Here is a 23,449-nt window from a genome sequence, read left to right on the forward strand (position 1 = left end):
TAACCAAGGATTTTTCACCAACATGACCATATTAGTCTTCACAATGGCCACATAAAATACCCTCCTCTGAGCTCCTACATGACCCCTTATACTACTTAACTCACTGGGCTTCCCCCTTATAATACTTAACTCACTGAATTGTCATTGCTGGTTTCTTGAGTGTCTTTTTTCTTTTTTTTAACAAGAAACATGTCAAAGGTTCAGTGAGGCCCCAGTGCCCAATATAGAGCCTGACCCAGATTAGGCCTCTAAAAAAGTGTATTGCATGGATGCATGTTTAATCGAGCTAACTTTTGGGGTGCCAGAGATGAATCAGGGGACCTGATGGATGACAAAGAGAGCTTCAGTCTTGATTGGAGACAGTATCAGCAGGTGGAATGGTTGTAGCCCAGGACAGTGAGAACCAGCAGGAGTGAGCAGCTTGGGGTTCTGAAGAGACCTCCCGGAAGAGGTGCCTAAGCTTAGCACTTCCTGACTGTGCAGTCACTGTTCTTTCCCAGGGCCGGCTGACAGATGGAAAAGGGAAGACCATTGACTGTAAGGACGCCATCTTCATCATGACCTCCAATGTGGCCAGCGACGAGATCGCACAGCATGCACTGCAGCTGAGACAGGAAGCTTTGGAGATGAGCCGTAACCGTATCGCGGAAAACCTTGGTATGGCACACAGCCTGAGCCGTCTGGGCAGGTGGGCAAGTGCCCAGACCACCAGCACATCTCCTGGGGCAAGGATGAGATCATCCAGGAGGCCACATCTGTCGCCTTTCTATTTGCAAATGAACCTTCCAACCCTTCTTCCAAGTCAGAACTCAAGTCTTGGTCCTGACTCTTGTTCCCCTCCTTCCCTCCCTCACACAACTCCTACACTAAGGAACCCCTTGCTTTGTATTTGTAGCACATAGAACTGGAGAGGCCTCAGGAAGTGCCCAGTCCAGTCCTCTCTTTCAAGTGGAGACCAGGCTGAGGCCTAAAGAGCCTGAGACCCTGACCAGGATCACACAGACCCATCAGGGGCAGGACCAGAGCTGTTTTTGTAAATGGGAGCAAGAGCTCCCTAAATCTGGGGAGTAGGCAGTTTATGATTCTTTTTCCACAGGGGATGTCCAGATTAATGACAAGATAACCATCTCAAAGAACTTCAAGGAGAATGTGATACGCCCTATCCTGAAAGTAAGAGGTCTTTCTCCTTCCTACTAGAGTCTCCAGTGGGAAGATCCCCTTAGCCATCCTTAGTCTTCCCCACCAGGGTCCAGTAATTCCCTTTACCCCTTCTGGGTCACAGAGCTCACCTACCCCTAACCTGGCCCTGCAGGCTCACTTTCGGAGGGATGAGTTTCTTGGAAGAATCAACGAGATTGTCTACTTCCTCCCCTTCTGCCACTCGGAGCTCATCCAACTTGTCAACAAGGAACTGAACTTCTGGGCCAAGAGAGTAAGAGCAGGAACTGCCCATGGGTGGGGTTGGGTCATCTGCCCTTTGGAAATCAGGGAACATTGGGTTGGAAGCGACCCCCCTAGGGGCATGAGGCACATTGGTATGGGCCAGTGGCCCTGGGGGATACAGTCACTCACAGTCCCAGGCCTCAGGCCAGAGTGGTGAGAGATGGAAAGCACTGGGCCACATGCAGGCATGCTCTTATCTGACCTATCTCAGGCCAAGCAAAGGCACAACATCACACTGCTCTGGGACCGTGAGGTGGCAGATGTGTTGGTTGACGGCTACAATGTGCACTATGGTGCCCGCTCCATCAAGCATGAGGTAAGCGCAGGAGCCTGAGAGAAGTAAGGCACCTCCATACCTCCCACCCTGGGTTCTCAGCCTTGAATAGCCCCATACCTAGAGCAGATGCCCCCTTCAAAACCCAAACCAGAAGATGATCAAGTAAAACCCCGGTCCTGGAGGATAAGCCATGTGAACCCCAGCCAGGAATGAGGAACAAGTTGGGAACTTCAGAAACTGGCGTTGTTGAGTTCTTAGCCTAGTCCTGCAAGCTGTGTGTTGTTAGCTCCACTTTGCAGAGGGGGAAGCTGAAGCTCAGGTTTCTGACTTGCCCTAGTAGTAGTAAGTGAAAGAGCCTGGGCTACAGGCCACAGGCATTAGCAGTGCTGACCTCTTTGCCCATCACCTGCAGGTTGAACGCCGTGTGGTGAACCAGCTGGCAGCTGCCTATGAGCAGGACCTGCTGCCGGGCGGCTGTACTCTGCGCATCACTGTGGAGGACTCAGACAAACAGCTGCTCAAGAGCCCCGAGCTGCCCTCCCCCCAGGCTGAGAAGCGCCCACCCAAGCTGCGGCTAGAGATCATTGACAAGGACAGCAAGACCCGCAAACTGGACATTCGGGCACCACTACACCCTGAGAAGGTGTGCCACAACCTCTAGCTTCTACCTACCTGCCTTTACATGCCCTCAACATCCAATAAAGGCCCCTCGGCTGTGGCATGGCAACTGACCTATCTTCCCCTCCTCTCCACCCAGCCTGATGCCTGTTTATCCCCAGTAGACCCCTCCTCAACCTCAAAGTCAAAGATAGGGATTTTGCCCTCCCTTGGATCCTTTGTTATGGGCCCAAAAACTTGCTAACAGGTCTCCAAGAGAGGAACTGCCTCCCCGCCCCCTTCAAGGCAGGGAGGAGGAGGAGGCCCCTTATCTTTATCCTTCAGCATGATCCCCATGGCCTATAGTCTCTGGAACTTTATCATGATCACAGAAAGCTCAGAAGTTTGGCAGCTAAGAACAGATCTGCCTGGGCAAAGACAGGTACCAGGCTGTGACCTGCCACCCTCTGCTGGCCTTCATGCAACTGAGTGCCCAGAATGTCTGCACAGATTGTGGAAAAAGAGTGCAGAGGCCCAGGCAGAGATTGTGCAGTGTAGACTGTAGCTACCTCCTTTCCATACCCTAGAATTCCAAGGAGAAGGGACCCATAGAACTCTTCCCCACTCCACTGCCTTCTGGTAGCTGTTCCTACTCATTGCACATTCTGGTGTCAGGCCAGACCATGTTTCTCCAGCTTTGGAACCAAGCCGTTGTAAGGCACCTCTAGGAGGAAGGCTGAGTGGGTCACTACCCTGCTTTGCTCCGGGACTGAGCAACAGTACCAAATGACCAAGCAAGCTCAGCTCTATGGGGCCTCCTTCAGGAGACCAACACAGACATCGGGGAACTGTAGGAAGAGTGATAATGAAATCAGGCTGTGCCCAGGTGGCCAAGGAGTCTGCATCAGCTCTGTCTATACTGCTGTCCCAGCTGAATTAGCCTGGAATAAACCACTCGCCCATGCAGTCTGCATGTTAGTCACTAAGCATAGGGTCTGCACACCCACCATCCCCCAAGGGCATACCATAAACCAGGCATGTGTCAACCCTGGCTTAGGACACAGCGAGGCCTGGTGCATCTTTGGGCACCATCGATACTAGCCATCATTGATGACCGCCCCATCACCTGCAGGACCGTTTTGGATCCCTCCCTTGGTGTTAGCTACTCTCTTTCAGGAAGCAGAAAATAGAGACAGGAATTAAAGTCCTTTCGGTGATGGAAGAATGCCATGAGCATGTGGTGGGTAGGAGGCAGTCAGAAGTCAGGACATGGGCTCCAGCAGATGCTCCAGCAATCACCGTCCAGTATGTCAAGGAGCTGTCTGCTGCTCCCTACCTCAGTGACTGCTGTTCTTTTTACTACTACTACTACCACCACTCCTACTTGTTTTGAAATCATTTTAGACTTACAAAAAGTTGCAGAAATAGTCATTTTCATATATCCTTCACCTCATTTCTCCTAATACTAACATCTTACAAAACTATAGTATAATTATTAAAAGCAGGACATTAACATTGACACTGTACTAATTAATCCGTAGACATTCAGATTTTGCCATTTTTCCCACTGGTGTCCTTTATCTGGTCCAGGGTCCAATCCAGGATCCCGTGTTATATTTTGTTGTCATGTTTCCTTTGTCTCCTTCAGCCCTTGGTAGTTCCTCTATCTTTCTTTGCCTTTCATGACCTTGACACTTCTGAAATATCCAGACCAGTTATTTTATAGGATGTTCCTCAATTTGGGTTTGTCCTCTTTTTTCACATGATTAGATTGAGGGTCTGCAGTTTTGGCAGAGCTACCCCAGAAGTGATGATGTGCCCTTCTAGTGCCTTCTAGCAAGGAGTGATATTAACTTGGATCACGTGACTCTGGTGGTGTGGGTCAGGTTTCTCTACTGTAAAATAACTAATCCCCCCTTTAAAATTAATAAGAATCTTGTGAGGAGGTACTTTGAAGCTGTGTAAAAACCTTAATTATCCTTAAACTTTTGCCTGCTAATTTTAGCATCCATCAGTGTTTTTTACTTACAAGAATTAATGTTGTCTTGGCCTAATGTTGACTTTCTGTTTACTTATTTTATCTGTACTTATTAATTGGTATTCTGCTATAGGCGAGAGCTCCCTCTTTTCTCCCATGTATTTATTTCAACAATTTATTTATATCAGTATAAACTAATGGATACTTGTCTTATTCTGTAGGTTATAATCTCATACTTCAGTAGTTTATTTGTTGCTCATACTGGCCCAGTTTTAGCCATTGAGAATTCTTTCAGGTTGGCTTCTGTATTGTTGTGGTTTTGCCCCCATCATTTTTTAGCCCTTCTTTCTCTCTAGCACCATAAGATGTTCCAAGCTCACTCATATTTTTCCTGTTCCAGCCCTGCATCAGCTGTTTTCCCAGATAGCTCCTGATTCCTTGCCCTCAAGAACGGACACTAGGTGTATTTATTACTACTGGAGGGTCATTACTTCTAGGCCCTTTGGGCATACAGAGCTAGGAAATAGGTGTATTCATGTTAACACACACATCTGAATTAATTGCTATAGCTGTATGTATGTTATTAAAAATCATGAGTTCGCACTAATACCTACAGTTCCAATCGAATACCATAGGATTTGTGACTGCTGTTGTTATACTTTACTGTTCTTTTTCTCTTCTGCTGCCATCTTCTTTTCTTCCCCTTTCACTCTGTTTGGTGTTCAGATTTTCCTTAAAGGTTCTAATGCAATCAGTCAGTGACCATCATATATGGAACATTCCTATTAGATAAAGTTCTTATGCCTGGTTGTCGGTCTTTCGTTCAGTCAGCTGTGGCTAGGAGCCCAGCATATAACTCAAGACCAGATAACTTTTGTATTAGAAAACCCAATGGCCACCTTCCAGAGAGGAGAGTAGGAGATAGGGAAAACCCTCAGATTTTGAGGAACTTAAGTATTACTTCTACAGATTCTCAACTACACCTCCTAAGTGATGTTGGCCCCTAGCTTTAGCCTCCATAACATACTGGGCAAAATTCAGCTCCCTTGCATTACCTGTCTGTCTTTGTTACTAGAAAGCACAGTAAGCACCCAGAGGGCAAACACTCAGTTGTCCAGCTCACTGGCTTGTTCACAGGATGTGACACAATGACAGATGTTCCAGGTATTCGGATGGTTGGGTGGGCCCTGCAGCAAGCGCAGATCTTCACAGTGAGTCCCAGGACAGGACAGTATCATTTATCCACTGAGCACGCATTCATTCGCTATGTTCTTGTGGCCAGCCATTAGGATCTGCCAGCATTGGACCTTGAGCAAACAGGGCAAAGACCCAGAACCCGTATTGAGTATCCTGGAATGCATGAGACAGGGCTTGAAAATGAAAAATGTAACACCTTTGTTATTCAAAAAGAAAAACTCAGAGATGTGTAGTGATTGTTTTAGAAATTTAGGGAAGGGGCACCTGGGTGGTTCAGTTGGTTAAGCATCCAGCTCTTGATTTTGGCTCAGGTCATGATCTCAGTGTTGTGAGATTGAGCCCCATGTTGGGCTCCATGCTGGGCACGGAGCCTGCTTAAGATTCTTCTCTGTCCCTCTCCCCCTGTCGCCCCCCCATCAAAAAAAAAACCAAAAAGATTTAGGGGGAAAAAAACACACCTAAGCCATAAGCCTCAGCCTGATAAGTAGAAAAGAGGGGGAAAAGTACAAGATTAGGAATGAGAAATCACATAGATATGGAAATTCTTTAAATAATTTCAGGAGAATTCTATGGCAACAAATTTGGAAACAGCAAATAGTAATTTTCCAGCAGACTCCTAAAACATACCAATTAATTACCAAAGAAGAAATTGGAAAGCTGATTAAACGTTTATCCTTCTGAAAAATCACGTTCTTTTTTATTCTAAAGATTTTATTTATTTGACAGAGAAAGCACAAGCAGGGGGAATGGCAGGCAGAAAGGGAGAAGAAGGCCCTGCACAAAGCAGGGTGCCAGATGCAGGATTCGATCCCAGAACCCTGGGATTATGACCTGAGCCAAAGGAAGAGGCTTAACCAACTGAGCCACCCCGGTGCCCCTGAAAAATCATGTTGTTTTATTTAAACTACTTTTATTAAAATATACATGGAAAAATGTGCAGATCACATGTACACAGTTCCACTGAATGGTCACAAGGTGAACACTACTTGTAGCTGTCATATCCAGCCCAACAAATAGATGAATTATAATTTTTAATTACTGTATAAGCTGCTTCAGACCTTGGGATAAGATGGAAAGATGTTCAGTTGAGTTTTAAAGGCCAGCATAAGATTAATACTCAAACCTGATAGTCCTAGCCTATCTAACCTATGACTGTAGATAAGAAATATCAAATAAAATAAAGTTGAATTATACACTGTGATCACATTAGGTTTATTTCAGTGATACAAGCCTCAGTATCAGGAAATTTATTAATATAATACACTACATCAAGAAATTGAAGAGGGGCACCTGGCTGGCTCAGTCGGTAGAGCATATGACTTCTTTTTTTTTTAAGATTGATTGACTGATTGATTTGACAGAGACAGGGAGAGAGGGAACACAAGCAGGGGGAATGGGAGAGAGAGAAGCAGACCTCCCACTGGGCAGGGAGCCCGACACAGGACTCAATCCCAGAACTCTAGGATCATGGCCTGAGCTGAAGGCAGATGCTTACCGACTGAGCCATCCAGGTGCCCTAAGCATAAGACTCTTGATCTTAGGTTGAAGACCCTCACTGGGTGTAGAGCTTACTTTAAAAAAAAAATTTTTTTTTGAAAATTATTTAAATGTCTATAAGATTAATACTAATTTTCTTATTTTGATAATATATGATTAAGAGAATGTCCTTGTTTTTATAAAATATACATTGAAGTATTTAGAGGTTAAAGGTAAAGGGAATTTGCAAATGTATCTAGAAACTTTTTTTTAAGATTTCATTTATTTATTTGTCAGAGAGAGCACTGGCAAGCACAAGCAGGGGGAATAGCAGGGAGAGGGAGAAACAGGTTCCCCGCTGAGCAGGGAGCCCAGTATAGGACCATCCCAGGACTCCAGGATCATGATCCTGAGCTGAAGGGAGATGCTTAACAGCTTGGAAACTTTATACACACAGATGCATAGGCCCATATATGTATACATACAGACACACACACACATATATACATACACACTCACAGTGGTAAAAGTACGTATCAACATTTGGGAGATCTGAGTAAGGGTATACAGGAATTCTTTATATTGTTTTTGCAACTTATGTCTAAGTCTAAAAATACTTCAAAATAAAATTTTCTAAATTGAAGGTAATAAAACATTTTCTATCAGTATATGCTTTAAAAAAAAGCATTGGATAAGATGTTTCAGTTGTAATTATGATTTGATAAAAATAAAGCTCTAGGGGTACCTGGCTGCCTCAGTGGGTAGAGCATATAACTCTTGATCTCAAGGTCATGAGTTTGAGCCCAGACTGGGCAAAGAGATTGCTTTAAAAAAATTATTTAAAATAAAATACAGTAAAGCTCTAAGTAAAAGAAAAAGATTATTTATCAAAAAAATAACAGCAAACATTTCTTTTTTACCTGCTGAGTAGAAAGCCCCATGCGGGGCTCTATCCCAGGATCCTAGAACCATGACCTAAGTCAAAGGCTTAACCGACTGAGCCACCCAGGTACCCCAGTAGCAGACATTCCTAATAGTAAATACTAAAGCTATTTTTATTAAAGTCTGAAATAAGACAGGATTCAACCATGCTTTGAAAATTCAGCTGAAAGCCATGAGGCAAGAAAACTAAATAATTGATAGAAATACTGGAAAATAATGTATCTTTTTTGATGAAATATGACTGTGTATTTAAGAAATCCAAGAGAATATACTAAAACATAGTAGTATTAATAAGGAAATTTGGTAAGCATGTGAATAGAAAATAAATGTATAAAAATGAATAGCTTTTTTCTACTCTAACAACTGTCAGCTAGAAAATAATAACAAAGGAAAAGCATTTCATTCACAGCTGCAACAAATAAGTATATGTATTTGCTCATATATACAAAAAAAATACCTCTGAAAAAGGGATTGGGGAGATAAAGGGGATAGCAATGGAAAAGGAAGATTCACTATATTCATTTTCCCTTTAAATTGAATTTTGAACCATATTAGTATGTTACCTGTTTAAAAGTAAATTATATAAAATCTATTCAAGATTATAAAATACTTAAGAATAAACGTAAGAAAAGAAAATCCTATTGAAGAATATAAAATAAGATCTGGCAAATGGAAAGACATACCAAGTTCTTGGAATGGATGACTGAATATATAATTCAGAGCAAACCTAACCAGACTCAACAGCATTTTTAATTTATTAAAGTTAACTAAACTCATGTCACACTACAGTATCCAGAGGTAAAACTGCATGGAGTTACTGTTTTCTGGATCTAGGCTCTTAGGAGATACAAGCTACTATTACTGTCAGTAACTACTTAAATAGTATACAGACTAGAGGATAAGTCAGTTTCACTCCCACCAACACACACCCTAAGTACAAGAGAAAGGAAAGAGAAGAGTTGTCATCTGTGACTGTCTGGGTGTGGAGAAGAGAAGAAAGCAGTGGAAAATGAAACTAGAAAGGCAAGTTTCCTGCTTTCATAGTACCCTGAAGGCCATTCTAAGAGAGTAACAGATGGAGTAGTTCCAGGCAAACCCCCTTCCCAACCTCAAACATGGAAATAATATGTAACAACAACAAAAAGTTCAACTTTTTCAACTGGGCTTGAAACTAAAAATGGGAGATCCCAGGGTGCAGAAATGAATGGGAACCCAAAAGTCAAAGATGTGTGAAGTGGAAGTTAAGGAGTTTTTGTACAGACTTGGGACCAAGATAGAGGCCTAATAGCAGAGTGCTAGGGCTTCAACAAAGACAGGAGTCTCAAAGGACCACTTCCTTGTGAAATAAAAACTAGAAAAACACCATCATTGATCTGGTAATCAGTACAGAAATAAAAGAAAATCTACCATAACTCAGGGATACAAGGAGAAAGAATCACCTAGACAGAAAGTAATAACATTTGCTGTCTGGTCAATTGTGGTCCAAATTCACAATACCCAAATGTTTCTGGGATGTCACAATGAAAAACTGACAAAAAACTGGTTCTGGGCCAGTGAAGCAAACAAAACTGTTATGTAAGGATAGTCCCGTAATCAACTTTTCACAAAGGAACCTATGGAAAAACAAGTCCAATAATTCTTGGTGGCTTTAACTTCCCATGAATGACTTATCTAACACCCTGCTTTCCTTATATTTAATGGTCTTTTTCTGCCCTCACCCACTTCAGTCACGTATGTCATGGTCACATGCTAAATATTATCAACAGTAACTGCACTTCCTTCTAAACGCTCATTCTTCTCTGGCCAGTCTAGTATCAAGAGTAAAGAACTTTTACAACTCAACAATAAGACAAATAACCTAATTGTAAAATGGGAAAAGGGTCTGAATAGACATTTCTCTGAAGAGGATGTACAAATGGGCAATAAGCAAAACGTCATTTAACCATCAGGGAAAAATGCAAATCGAAACTGCAATGAGATACCATTACACATTCTCCAGAATGGCTATAATCAAACATAGACAGTAACAAGTGTTGATGAAGATGTGAAGAATTGGGAATGGAAAATTATGCAACTACTTTGTAAGTCTAGCAATCCCTCGAAAGATTAAACAGAGTTTCTATAGTCCCGGCAATTACATTCCCAAATATATACCTAAGAGACATAAAACACACCCACACAAAAACTGGTTACTTGAATGTTAAAAAGCAAAGAAATGGAAACCAAATGACCATCAAACTGATGAATAGATAAGATTTGGTATATCTGTACAATGGAATATTCAGCCAAAGAAGAATGAAGTACTGATTTGTGTGACAACATGGAGATGAACCTTGAAAACGTGTTAAATGTGATGGAATCCAAGGATGCCTGGGTGTCAGTTGGATAAGCATCTGACTTCAGTTCAGGTCATGATCTCGGGGTCCTGGGGTAGAGCCCCATGTTGAGCCCCAGGTAAAGTCCTGTGCTCATTGAGGAGTCTGCTTGTCTCTCTGGCCCTCCCCTGTTCATGTTTTCTCTCTCTCTTTCTTTATTGAAAGGTATATTTTTTTTATTAAAAGATATTTTTAAGAAAATGTTATGGAGGGGCGCCTGGGTGGTTCAGTCATTAAGCGTCTGCCTTTGGATGAGGTCATGATCTCAGCGACCTGGGATCAAGTCCCACATCAGGCTCCCTGCTCAGTGGGGAGTCTGCTCTTGTGTTCCCTCTCTTGCTGTGTTCTCTCTGTGTCAAATAAATAAAATCCATTACATTTCTGTACATACATATTCTGATTTCATTTACATGAAAATGTCAGATAGATAAATCTGTAGAGACAAAGCAGGTTAGTGGTTGCCAAGGAGCGAGAGAGGAATGGGAATGACTGATCATAGTGTTCTCTTTGGAATGATGAAAATTTTTTGTAATTGCATAATGGTGATGGTTACACAACTTTGTCCAAACCAGTGGATTTATGCTTTAGAGGATGGATTTTATGACCTAGGTTATCTTACATTTTTTCTTTTTTAAAATTTTATTTATTTGAGAGAGAGAACATACTAGCAGGGGGAGGGGTAGGGGGAGAATGAGTGAGACTCAAGCAGACTCTGCGCTGAGCATAGAGCCCAATGTGGGGCTCGATGTCACAACTGTGAGATCATGACCTGAGCCAAAATCAAGAATCAGGGGTGCCTGGGTGGCTCAGTGGGTGAGGCCTCTGCCTTTGGCCCAGGTTGTGATCTCAGGGTCCTGGGATCAAGCCCTGCATCAGGCTTTCTGCTCAGCGGGGAGCTTGCTTCCCCCTCTCTCTGCCTATTTGTGATGTTTCTCTCTCTGTCAAATAAATAAATAAAATATTTAAAAAAGAAAAGAAATCAAGAACCAGACATTCAACCCAGTCACCTAGGTACCCCTTCGTTTTTTAATATCAAAAAAGTATACCTCAATTTAAAGAAAAATTCTTTAGAAAATAACATTTAAAAAAAACACATAAAAGTTAAATGTCAAGAGAATGAGAGGACAAACCACAGACTAGAAGAAAATATTTGCATATTACATAATCTGATTAAAGACTGGTGTCCAAAACATACAAAGAACTCTTAGAACTCAACAGTAAGAAAATGAACAACCAGATTACAAAATGGGCAAAGATCTGAACAGACACCTCTCTAAAAAAACACATGGAGGGCAAATAAGCATGTGAAAAGAGGTTCAACATCATACATCATTAACGAATTGCATATTAAAACAATAATGAGATACCACTACATGCACATTAGAAAAGCTGAAATCCATAACACTGACAGCACCAACACTGGTGAGGATGTGGAGCAAAAGGACCTCTCATTTATTGCTGGTAAGAATGCAAAATGGTACAGCCACTTTGGAACAGTTTTGTTTCTTGCAAAACTAAACATACTTTTACCATGGGATCCTGCAGTCATGCTTCTTGGGTATTTATCCACATGTGCTAAAACTTAAATCCACACAAAACCTACACATAAAATTTATAGCAGCTTTATTTATAATTGCCAAAACTTGAAAAAAAAAACATATCCTTTTTAAAGATTGTTTTATTTTTGAGAGAGAGAGTGCACACAGTGTGTGGGGTGGGCAGAGAGAAAATCCAGGCTGACTCCATGCTGAGCATGGAACCCAATACATGGCTCAATCACACAAGCCTGAGATCATGATCTGAGCCAAAACTAAAAGAGGCTTAACCAACTGCACCATCCAGGCATCCCTAACCGAGATATTCTTTAGTAGGCAATTGGATAAACAAGCTATGCTACATTTATAATAGAATATAATTCAGTGCTAAAAAGAAATGAGTTATCAAGCCTCAAAAAGACATGGAGAAACCATAAATTCATGTTACTAGTGAAAGAAGCCAGTGCAAAGAGGCTACATACTGTATGTACTGTATGATCCCAACTATATGACATTCTGGAAAAGGCAAAGCTATAGAGATGGTAAAAAAAACATCAGTGGTTGCCAGTAACTTGAGTGGGGCAGAGAAGTGGAGCACAGAGGATTTTAAGACAATGAAACTATTTTGTATAATAGATAATGTTGAGTGCAGGTCATTAGACATTTGTCAAAACCCATGAAATGGCTCCGTCAGTTAAGCATCTGACTCTTGATTTCAGCTCCGGTCATGATCTCAGGTTGGTGAGACTGAGACTCAGTGAAGAGTCTCCTTGGAATTCAGTCCCTCTCCCTCTGCCCTTCCCCCACTTGCTCTCTCTCAAATAAATAAATAAATCTTTTATTTTTTTAAAGAGTTTATTTGGGGGGCGCCTGGGTGGCTCAGTGGGTTAGGCCGCTGCCTTCGGCTCAGGTCATGATCTCGGAGTCCTGGGATCGAGTCCCGCATCGGGCTCTCTGCTCAGCGGGGAGCCTGCTTCCTCCTCTCTCTCTGCCTGCCTTTCCATCTACTTGTGATTTCTCTCTGTCAAATAAATAAATAAATAAATCTTTAAAAAAAAAAAAAAAGAGTTTATTTGGGGCGCCTGGGTGGCTCAGTGGGTTAAGCCTCTGCCTTCGGCTCAGGTCATGATCCCGGGGACCTGGAATCGAGCCCCGCATCGGGCTCTCTGCTCAGCAGGGAGCCTGCTTCCTCCTCTCTCTCTCTGCCTGCCTCTCTGCCTACTTGTGATCTCTCTCTCTGTCAAATAAATAAATAAAATCTTTTTAAAAAAATAAAAAATAAAAGAGTTTATTTATTTAGAGAGCACCAGCAGGGAGAGCAGCAGAAGGAGGGGGAGAGAGTGAGAGAGAGAGAGAATGAATCAGGCTCCCCACTGAACAGGGGGTCTGATGGAGGGCTCAATCCCAGGATCCCAGGATCATAACCTGAGTCAAAGGCAGATGTTTAACTGACTGAGCCACTCAGGTACCTCAGTAAATAAATCTTTTAAAAAATAATAAAATACCTGGGAGAGCAGGAAGTCTCTAAGTTCATCTCAAACTTAAGAGAATTAAACTCCACTTTTTTTTTTAAAGATTTTATTTATTTATTAGAGAGAGAGAGAGGGAGAGAGCGAGCACAGGCAGACAGAGTGGCAGCAGAGGCAGAGGGAGAAGCGGGCTCCCTGCTGAGCAAGGAGCCCGATGTGGGACTCGATCCCAGGACACTGGGATCACGACCTGAGCCAAAGGCAGCTGCTCAACCAACTGAGCCACCCAGGCGTCCCTAAACTCCACTTTTTAAAGCAAAGAATTTGTATACATTTTTTTCAACCACTACACGTGCCTGGACACATCATATATTCAAAATTCCAAAAACTAAAGTAAAGAGAAGATCTTGAAAACAGCCAAGGAAAAAAGACACATTATATGGAGGAACAAAGCACACCTCTCACCAGAAACTCTGCAAGCCAGAAGATATTCTTTAGTAGGCAATTGGATAAGCAAGCTATGCTACATCTATATAATGGAATATAATTCAGTACTAAAAAGAAATGAGTTATCAAGCCTCAAAAAAACATGGAGAAACCATAAATTCATGTTACTAATGAAAGAAGCCAGTGCAAAAAGGCTACATACTGTATGATCCCAACTATATGACAATCTGGAAAAGGCAAAGCTATAGAGATGGTAAAAAACATCAGTGGTTGCCAGTAACTTGAGTGGGGCATCTTTAAAGAGTAACATCTTTAAAGTGCTGAAGGAAGAAACTGTCAACTCAGCATTCCATACCCAGTGAACATATTTCAAAATTGAAAGTGAAACACTTTTTCAGACAAATAAAAGCTGAAAGAATTTATTACCATCACACCTGCATTATAAGAAATGTTAAAGGAAGTTTTTCAGTAATATGAAATATGATATCAAAGAGAAACTTTGATCTACATAAAGAAGTGTAGATCTCCATAAATGGTTAAAATGAAGACTCTGAATCAGGCCTTGTTTTAACAATAATGCCTTTTGCTTTCTACTTGAGAGGATCACAGAGCTTTGGAGGCCCAGAAAAGGGTGTGTTGGTGGGCTCCAAACTGATAAAGACATCTTTTGGTAGGGTCTTCTCTGTGACCTAGGAAATCTTTGGAACCTTCATCAAGGGCTTGGATTTTCTTCAAACGAAGGCATCACTGAAATCTCACCCCTTCTAGTGGCAACTGGCTGACTCAGTTGGTGGTCCTATGTTAGGTGTAGAGTTCCTCTAAATAAAATCTTTTTAAAAATCCAGGGGACCTGGCTGGCTCAGCTGCTTAAGAATCCGACTCTTGGCACACCTGGGTGGCTCAGTCATTAAGCATCTGCCTTCAGCTCGGTCATGATCCCAGGGTCCTAGAATCGAACCCCCCCATCAGGCTCCCTGCTCAGTGGGAAGCCTGCTTCTCCCTCTCCCACTCCCCCTGCTTGTGTTCCCTCTCTCGCTGTCTCTCTCTCTCTCCCTCTCTCTGTCAAATAAACAAAACAAAACAAAACAAAAAGTCTCTGACTCTTGATTTCAGCTCCAGTCATGGAGTCAGGGGTTGTAAGATTGAGCCCTATGTGTTAGGCTCCATGCTCATTGAGGAGTCTGCTTGAGATTCTCTCTCTCCCTCTGCTCCTCCCCCTACTCATACACACTTGCTCTCTGTCTCTCTCGCAAAATAAATCATTAAAAAAAATCTTGGTGTGCCTGGTGGCTCAGTCATTAAGCATCTGCCTTTGGCTCAGGTTACCATCCCAGGGTCCTGGGATCAAGCCCAACATCAGGCTTCTGCTCAGTGGAAAGCCTGCTTCTCCCTCTCCCTTTCCTGTTCCCCCTGCTTGTGTTCCTTCTCTCACTGTCTTTCTCTCTGTCATAAAAGTGAGATCTTTTAAAAAAGAAAAAAAAATCTTACCCTTTCAGGAAGTCTCCATCAAAGAATTAGAAGATTCCGTAATGGCAGACCCCTGGGCAACTCAGCATTCCCTTCTGATAGCTACCCTTTGTACCATCCAAATGTTTTTCAAGGTTGTTGTCATATTGGTCCATTTACTGCTATCCATTGCTCTCTGGGTACATCTGGATACATTTTACTTGTCCTAAGGTAGGAACCTAATGTGACCCAAGCGGGACCAATCAGATTCCTCTCTCCCCCAGAAATTTTAAAACCAGAATAGATTACCTAATATGTACAACTCTGAAACTGTCCATTGACAAGTTATTTATTCTGAGGACCAGGATAGTTGAAGAAATGAAATTGCTTAAAAAACAGAGTGCAAAGAAGAGCAGAACTAAGGATCAGAGATAGCTGTGATGGTGTCTGGGTCTCTGGTCCCAGTTTTCCATGAAGCCCACCTGTTTTTAGGTCCTATAAGACTACAGAGTATCCCTGAGACCCTCTCCTTTTCCCTTTAGCTGGAGATTCCCCCTTAGCTGGAGATGCAGGTGGAATTTCTGTTTCTTGCAACCAAAAGATTCCCAATAATTGTGCTCTTTGCCTCTCTGAACATTTCACCTGAAACCCTTGTAACTATATATGTAGTAATCTGTTGTCACCAGGTGGGATCACTTTAAGAAAGGTTGATGTATTAAAATACAAGTATACAGGGGCTCCTGGCAGCTTAGAGGAGCATGTGTAAAGATTACTTATGTAAATAAATGTAAAAAAAAATACAATTATACATACCTGATAAATTAATAGACAAGTATTAATTACCCTGAAATAGTTGTTTACTCTACAAAACATCCTTTATAGTTTGTATAGTGCTCTCTAGAAATACTGTTTCAAAACCAGTGTGGCTGGGGGGAGGGGGGTTGGAGAAGGGGGGGTGGCGTTATAGACATTGGGGAGGGTATGTGCTATGGTGAATGCTGTGAAGTGTGTAAACCTGGAGATTCATAGACCTGTACCCCTGGGGATAAAAATATATGTTTATAAAAAATTTTTTTAATTTAAATAAATAAATAAAATTTTAAAAAAACAGTGTGGCTGTCACAATAAATTATAAAGAACAAAATGAATCTGCATGTGCCAATAGTGAAATATCTCCAGGAATATTATGGGAAAAAAATCTCATATATTATCTGGTTTTATCCCCTTTGTATATATATACAATTTCACACACACACACACACACACACACACACACACACTTGTTTTGTTTTGTTTTGTTTTGTTTTAATTTCTAGGAGAAATCAAAACATTCACAATGTTTTGAGAGGACTCGGGAAAGAAATGAGGAAGACATTTTTATATTTTACTTTCAATTTTTTACTTTATTGAATCATCTGGCCTAATACATGTATTTTTATTTCAAGTTAGTGAAATTATAAACTTCTTTCTCTTAATCCATGCCTGTACTCTATTACAAATGAAAACTGAATAGAGAAACCAGAACTGAGAAAAATGAATAGCAGAACTAAGAAAACTAAACACACAATAGCCACAGAGTGGATGGCAAAAAAAAAGAAAGAAAAAGAAAGGAAGGAAGGAAAGGAAGGAAGGAAGGAAGGAGAAGAAAAGAATCAAGTTCCTACCACAGAAGCCCAGAAAAGCTTAGAATTATAAATATAACTTATTTTTAAAATGCAGTAAGACTTCTAGGTCTCTTCCATCCCGGTCAGCCAATTACCCCTTTCCTGAAGATACAGAAGACTGAAGTGTTAGCATGTAAAGAAGCCAACCAGAGAGCCTTCAGGGTCAGGACCACCATGGACAGTAACACTGAGGAATAAGAGCTTTGCCCAAAACACACCCCAGCCGCTTCTGCCATGTAGCTTCAAGAGCAATAGCAGCCAAGCACATTTCCTTCTTGGGCAGAACCTTGAAAAATTTGTCTCTAGAGGTACTAAATGACCCTGGAGAAAAGAACTGTAGAAGCAACATTTTGCATTTAAAAAAAAAAAGCAAAAAACCCTGAGTCCTTAACCCAATCACTATGCAGTGAAACCACATTTCACAAGCTCTGGACACAGAGAGAGAGCCCCCAACAAACTTTTTAATACCTCACACCTAAATATGAAAGGAAATAAGAGTCACTAGGCATGTAAGGAAAGCTTGAGCACAAAAGCCAAAAATATAATCAAGAACAAAACTAGAAGGAAGCAGAAACAATACAGAAAACAACAGAAGAAAACTCACCCAAAAATCTAAAGAAGAAAAAAATCAAGAGAGGAAAAAAAAAAAAAAGAGAGAAAATAACCATGAAACAGAAATAAGATTCTTTTTTTATTATTTTTTTTAAAGATTTTATTTATTTATTTGACAGACAGAGATCACAAGTAGGCAGAGAGGCAGGCAGAGAGAGAGAGGGAAGCAGGCTCCCTGCTGAGCAGAGAGCCCGATGCGGGACTCGATCCCAGGACCCTGAGATCATGACCTGAGCCGAAGGCAGCGGCCTAACCCACTGAGCCACCCAGGCGCCCAGATTCTTTTTTTAAAAGTAAAAATAATGGAACAGAGATAACTTTCAGAATTTTGAGATATGTTAACTAATTTTTTAATCCATAAATAATTGGAAGATAAACAAGAAAATCTCAAAGAGTCAGAACAAAAAGATATGGAAAATGTGAGGGGACAAATAAAATTAGGAGTTCCAAAAAGAAAGAAGAGATTAAATGAAAGAATATATTATCAGATAAATAGCATTTAAAAAAATTTTTCCTGTTAAAAATTTTTTTCCATCACTAAAGGACTTGAGTTTTCAGACTGAAAGGGCCCACAAATACCTAGTGGTTGAAAACAGATTCCCACCCAGGCATATCATCATGAAATATCCCAGAATTCTTAGAACATAAAGATTCTAAAAGCTTCCAAAGGAAAAATAAATAACCCACATATAAAGAATAGGGAATTATAATTACATCCCTCAAAAACAATGTAGGAAGCTGAAAGACAATGGTGAGACACTTTCAGATTCTGATAGAAAATTATTTTCAACCTGGAAATCCATACCTGGCTGAATTATTAATGAAATGTGATGGCCCAGGCAATATGAGGGGTCTCAAGAATGTGTCTTTTATGCCCCCATTCTCAGGAAGCTACTTAGAGATATGTATGTTCCATTAAATCAAGAAAAAGGAGGTCACAGAAGTCAGTAAATGGGGTATGTAGTCTAACAAGTACGCAAAGGAGCATCGCAGGGCAATAGTTCTGCTGAGCAACAACCAGTCCATATTTGCACAGGAAGGTGGAAGGCACTTAGTCAGTTTTTTTCTATGTAATAAAGGAAAACCTCAAAATCTCAGTGTCTTAACAAAAACAAATATTTTTCATGTGGTGAATGGGGAATTATAAACTAAAACAACAATGGGATACCACTACACATGTCCTAGAATGACTAAAACCAAGAACACTGGGCCATCTAGGTGGTTCAGTTGGTTAAGCATCTGCCTTTGACCCAGGTTATGATCCCAGGGTCCTGGCCCAGTGTCGGACTCCTTGTTCAGCAGACTCCTCTGCCCCTGCTCATGTTTTCTCTCTTGCTCACTCTCTCTCTCTCAAATAAATAAAATCTTCTAAAAAATAATTAATGGGGGGGCGCCTGGGTGGCTCAGTGGGTTAAGCTGCTGCCTTCGGCTCAGGTCATGATCTCAGGGTCCTGGGATCGAGTCCCCCATCGGGCTCTCTGCTCAGCAGGGAGCCTGCTTCCTTCTCTCTCTCTCTGCCTGCCTCTCAGTGTACTTGTAATTTCTCTCTGTCAAATAAATAAATAAAATCTTTAAAAAAAAATAATTAATGGGGCATCTGGGTATCTCAGTCATTAAGCGTCTGCCTTAGGCTTAGGTCATGATCCCTGAGTCCCCAGATCGACCCCCAGGTTGGGCTCCCTGCTCAACAGAGAGCCTGCTTCTCCCTCTGCCCCCACCCTACTCATGCTGTCTCTCTCTCGCGCTCTCTCAAATAAATAAATAAAATATTTTAAAAATAAATTTATTTTAAAAATAAAACTGAAAACACCAACTCACTAAGACATCTGGAGTACCTGATACTTCCTGCTACTTAGGTTTTACAAGCATTCTGTCAAAATTAGAGTGGAGTTTTGTGATGCCTTATGTGATGCTAAGATGATCAAAGTCCCTGTGGACTAAATTGTGGCACAAAGGCCGAGAGTTAACATGGTCATGAAGCAAAACGATGAAGGTATATTTCTGCCCTTGCCAGATTAAACAAAACTGCCTTTGGTTTTCTTTGCTCATTGAAATTGAGAAAAAAACATTTGCAAGTTAATAACTTTACTCCATGTGGCAGAAGCTCTGTTGTTTTGCTCTAGTAAAGAAACCGTATCCAGAACACAGAACAATTGGAGTCCTCAGCTGTCTTAACCTTCAATAATCCACTGCCATTCTCCAAGCACCTTCTGATTTCTGCGTGCACTGGACAGGTGAGTTGAGGAGGTAAATAATACCAATCGCCACCTCTGAATTTCGAGGTCTTTGATGGGTCCCCTCGTCTTACATTTCCCCCAACAATGCTGTATTGGTTTTTGTTTATAATTTTGATAGGAAGGAGGCTGTAGGGCTTCCACTTAGCCCTTTCAACCATAACAGTCATATTCCATGGATTGGAGAGACCTATTCTGCCTCCTCTTGCTGAATATGACTAACTTTATACTATGTAACTAGAAAAATCATGGGTTTAAAAATGGGCTTCAGAACAGGACTGGCAGTGAGGTAGATTAGAATCAAAAGTTAGTTTTTTGGTTTTGTTTTGGTTTTTTTTTTTTTAGATTTTTATTTATATCCTTGACAGACAGAGATCACAAGTAGGCAGAGAGAGGAAGGGAAGCAGGCTCTCTGCTGAGCAGAGAGCCCAATGCTGGTCTCAATCCCAGGTCCCTGGGATCACGACTGGAGCTGAAGGCAGAGGCTTTAACCCACTGAGCCACCCTGGCACCCCTCAAAAGTTAGTTTTGCACTTGACTCCGTAAGCCTCCACTGTGAGTGGTGGATCACTGTGCCAACTACAGCTGCAATTAGCATTAGGCCAGAGTCAGCAATTCCCAAGGGCACAGTTATTCTCTTTGTTTTCTAGGGCTGCCATAACAAGTACCAAAGACTGGGTGACTTAAAACAACAGAAATGTATTCTCTCATGGTTCTGGAAGACAAAAGTCCAAAGTCAAGGTGTTGGCAAAGTTGGTTGTTTCTGGAGGATCTGAGAGAGAATCTGTTCCATGCCTCTCTCCTAGCCTCTAGTGCTTTCCAGTAATCCTTGGCATTCCTGGCTTGTAGAGTTTCACTCCAACCTCTGCCTCCATCCTCACTTGATGTTCTTGGTGTTTGTCTAGGTCCAAATGTCTTTTTATTACGATATCAGTCATTGGTTTAGGACACACACTAATCCCGTATGGCCTCATTTTAGCTTGGTTACATCTGCAAGGAACCCATTTCCAAATAAGATCACCTATTGCACAGGTACCTGAGGAAAGGGTTGCAACATATCTTTTTGGAGGACACAATTCAAACACAACAGTTATCCCGGGACATGACTATAGGTCCTATTGGGGAAGCCTATTAGGAATATAGAGACAGATATTTATACATCTTCCTTAAGTGTATCTAACTTCACTTCATTCAAGGAACCAACCCAGGCCTGGAAATTGGGTGAGAGACCATAACTCTTTATCTTGCTTTAAGTTGGCCTTCTGTTCACCCATTCCAGAGGATTCTTGGTTTTATGAATCAGTTAGAACCTTAATGAAATGCCCACATTCTTTAGTCCCATATGCAGTGTCTTCCCCCAACATCCCTGACCTACAGAAACCAGTTACTACACACTTTCGAAAGATGTCATTACTCTCTCATAAATATGTTTCTCAATGGCTTAGTGAAGAGAATGTCATCTGGACCCTCTCAAGGAATGAAGATGATTGTGAATGAATCACACCTTCCTAGAAGGAAAGTTTTATAAACCAACATGCCCATCTCCATAAGTGTTTGGATTCTTTCTGCTACATTATACCAAAGGCTTCTTCATTTAACTTAATCAGTGAATCCAGGTTTCAGTCAGTCAGCTGGTAAAAAGCAATTAGATCCACTATACACCCACAAGAGTGGATAAAATTTAAAAGACTGACTATTTGACATTAAAGAGAATGTGGAGCAACTGGAATTCACATTCATATTAATGGGAGTGTAAAATGGCACAACAACTTCAAGAAAAATTCTAGCAGTGTCTTAAAAAACTGAATATACATCTCCTCTATGACCCAACAATTCCATTTCAAGAAAAATGAGAACATATATCCACAAAAAAAAAAAAAGATTTGCACATGGATATTCATAGCAGCACTATTTATACTAGAACAAAACTAGAAATAGTCCATATGTCTATCAAAAGAGAATGGCTAAACAAACTGTATTAAATTAGTTTTACATTACTGTGTGGCAAGTAACCCAAAACTGAGCAGCTTAAAACACCATTCATTCATTAGCTCACAAGTTTGTAGCTTACAATTGACTCGTTAGCTCATAGTTCAGAGTAGGGCACAGTTCTCATCTGCTCAGGATCTCTGGATGTCAGCCAGGTTGCATTTATTTATTTATTTATTTATTTATTTATTTATTTATTTATTTATTTTTGAGGCTCTGAGGAAAACTCCACTCCCAAGTTTATTCAGATTTCTAGCATAATTCAATTCCTTGTAGTTGTAGGACTGAGGTCCTGTCCTCTTACTGGCTGTCAGCTGGAAGTCACACTCAGCTCCCAGAGGTCACCCACATTCTTTGCCATGTGGCCCCACCATTTGGCTATGAAGAATCCTCCTCCTGTTGAGTGATGCTTCAAATCTCTCTGACTTCACTGTTTTCTGACCTCTCAATCCAAATATAAAGGGTTCAATGTCATTAGGTCCGATCCACCCAGATAATTCCCCTTTTTAATAGTCAATAGTGTCATATGATATAACCTAACTATGGAAGTGCTATCTAATCATATTTATAGTACTGGGAATTACATAGGGCATGTACACCAAGAGGTAGGAATTTGGGGAGACATCTTAGAATTCTGCCTACACTAGTATATTCATTCAATGAAAAACTACTCACCAATAAAAAAAAAGTAATAAATTCTTGATACACACAACATAAGTGAATCTCAAAAAATTTTTGCTTTAGAGTAAAAGAAGGCTTTCACAAAATATTCAAAGGAGTTAAAAATGGACAAGATAAATCTATAGTGGAAAAAGAATCAGAAGAGTGATTACTCCCCGTGAGGGAGTGGGAGTTGGGATTGATTGGGAAGAGGCATGAAGAAACTCTCTGGGGTGGTAATAAGGGGTTGGGTTACACAAGTGTATGTGTGTGTCAAACTCATTGCATGGTGGGTGGATGCAATTAAGATTTATGCATTTCACTATATGAAATTTTTACCTGAAAAATTAAGAAATAATATTTTTCTCTACTTAATGATACACGGAAGTGTTAGGAACCAAGTGTATGGATGTCTGCAACTTACTGTGAATCTATGAAAAAATAAAACAGATTGAGAGATGGATAGAAGAATGGGTGGACAAAAGGTAAAGTGAATATACTAAGATGTTATAATAAACTCTAGGAAAAAATGCTTATCTTTAAAAAAAAAAAAAAGGGCAAATTAGAACTCCCAGTTATGGGACACTTGGGTGGCTCTGTCCTTTAAGCATCTGCCTTTGGCTCAGGTCATAATCCCAGGTCCTGGGATTGAGCCCTGCATCGGGCTTTCTGCTCAGAGAGGAGTTTGATTCTCCCTCTCCTTCTCCCTCTGCACTTCACCCGACTCATGCTCTCTGTGTGTCTCAAATAAATAAAATCTTAAAAAAAAAGTTCCCAGATATTAGAACTAACTCATGGGATCCAGGCTCTCTGGTATGTGCACTCATATAGATCTATTCAGCCTAATTTTAAGTTAAATTAAATTAAATCTTAAAAAATTAAATTAAATCTTCTTCCTCCCTGGTCCAGCACCCTCAAAATCCATTCCCACATGTATTTGCCAGATTTTATTGATATAATTTGAGAAATCTCTTAATTCTTTTAGTGGGAAGGCCTTGTGAATTTGACTTCCTATTTGACCATTAGACATGTTGGGGTCTGATTCTGGTTGTACATACGGAGATAGTGAAGTCAGTGTGATTGGGCATAAAGAAACTTAGTTTCCTCT

The 23,449-nt window shown here is 41.0% G+C and overlaps 1 protein-coding gene across 3 annotated transcripts in view; it reads left to right on the forward strand.

Moving 5' to 3' along the window:
- Positions 1–4,902, forward strand: part of CLPB (ClpB family mitochondrial disaggregase) — a 142,212-nt gene extending 137,310 nt beyond the window's left edge. For all 3 annotated transcript variants that reach the window (XM_082749889.1, XM_082749890.1, XM_082749891.1), the window contains 5 exons: positions 501–657; positions 1,097–1,170; positions 1,313–1,432; positions 1,655–1,759; positions 2,133–4,902. In XM_082749889.1, the coding sequence (XP_082606015.1) occupies positions 501–657; positions 1,097–1,170; positions 1,313–1,432; positions 1,655–1,759; positions 2,133–2,381 (705 nt within the window). In that variant the 3' untranslated portion in view covers positions 2,382–4,902. The remainder of the gene's footprint in view (positions 1–500; positions 658–1,096; positions 1,171–1,312; positions 1,433–1,654; positions 1,760–2,132) is intronic.
- Positions 4,903–23,449: the final 18,547 nt, after the last annotated feature.

The sequence above is a fragment of the Mustela nivalis genome (genome assembly GCF_964662115.1).
Source record: "Mustela nivalis genome assembly, chromosome: 9".
Taxonomy (NCBI): domain Eukaryota; kingdom Metazoa; phylum Chordata; class Mammalia; order Carnivora; family Mustelidae; genus Mustela; species Mustela nivalis.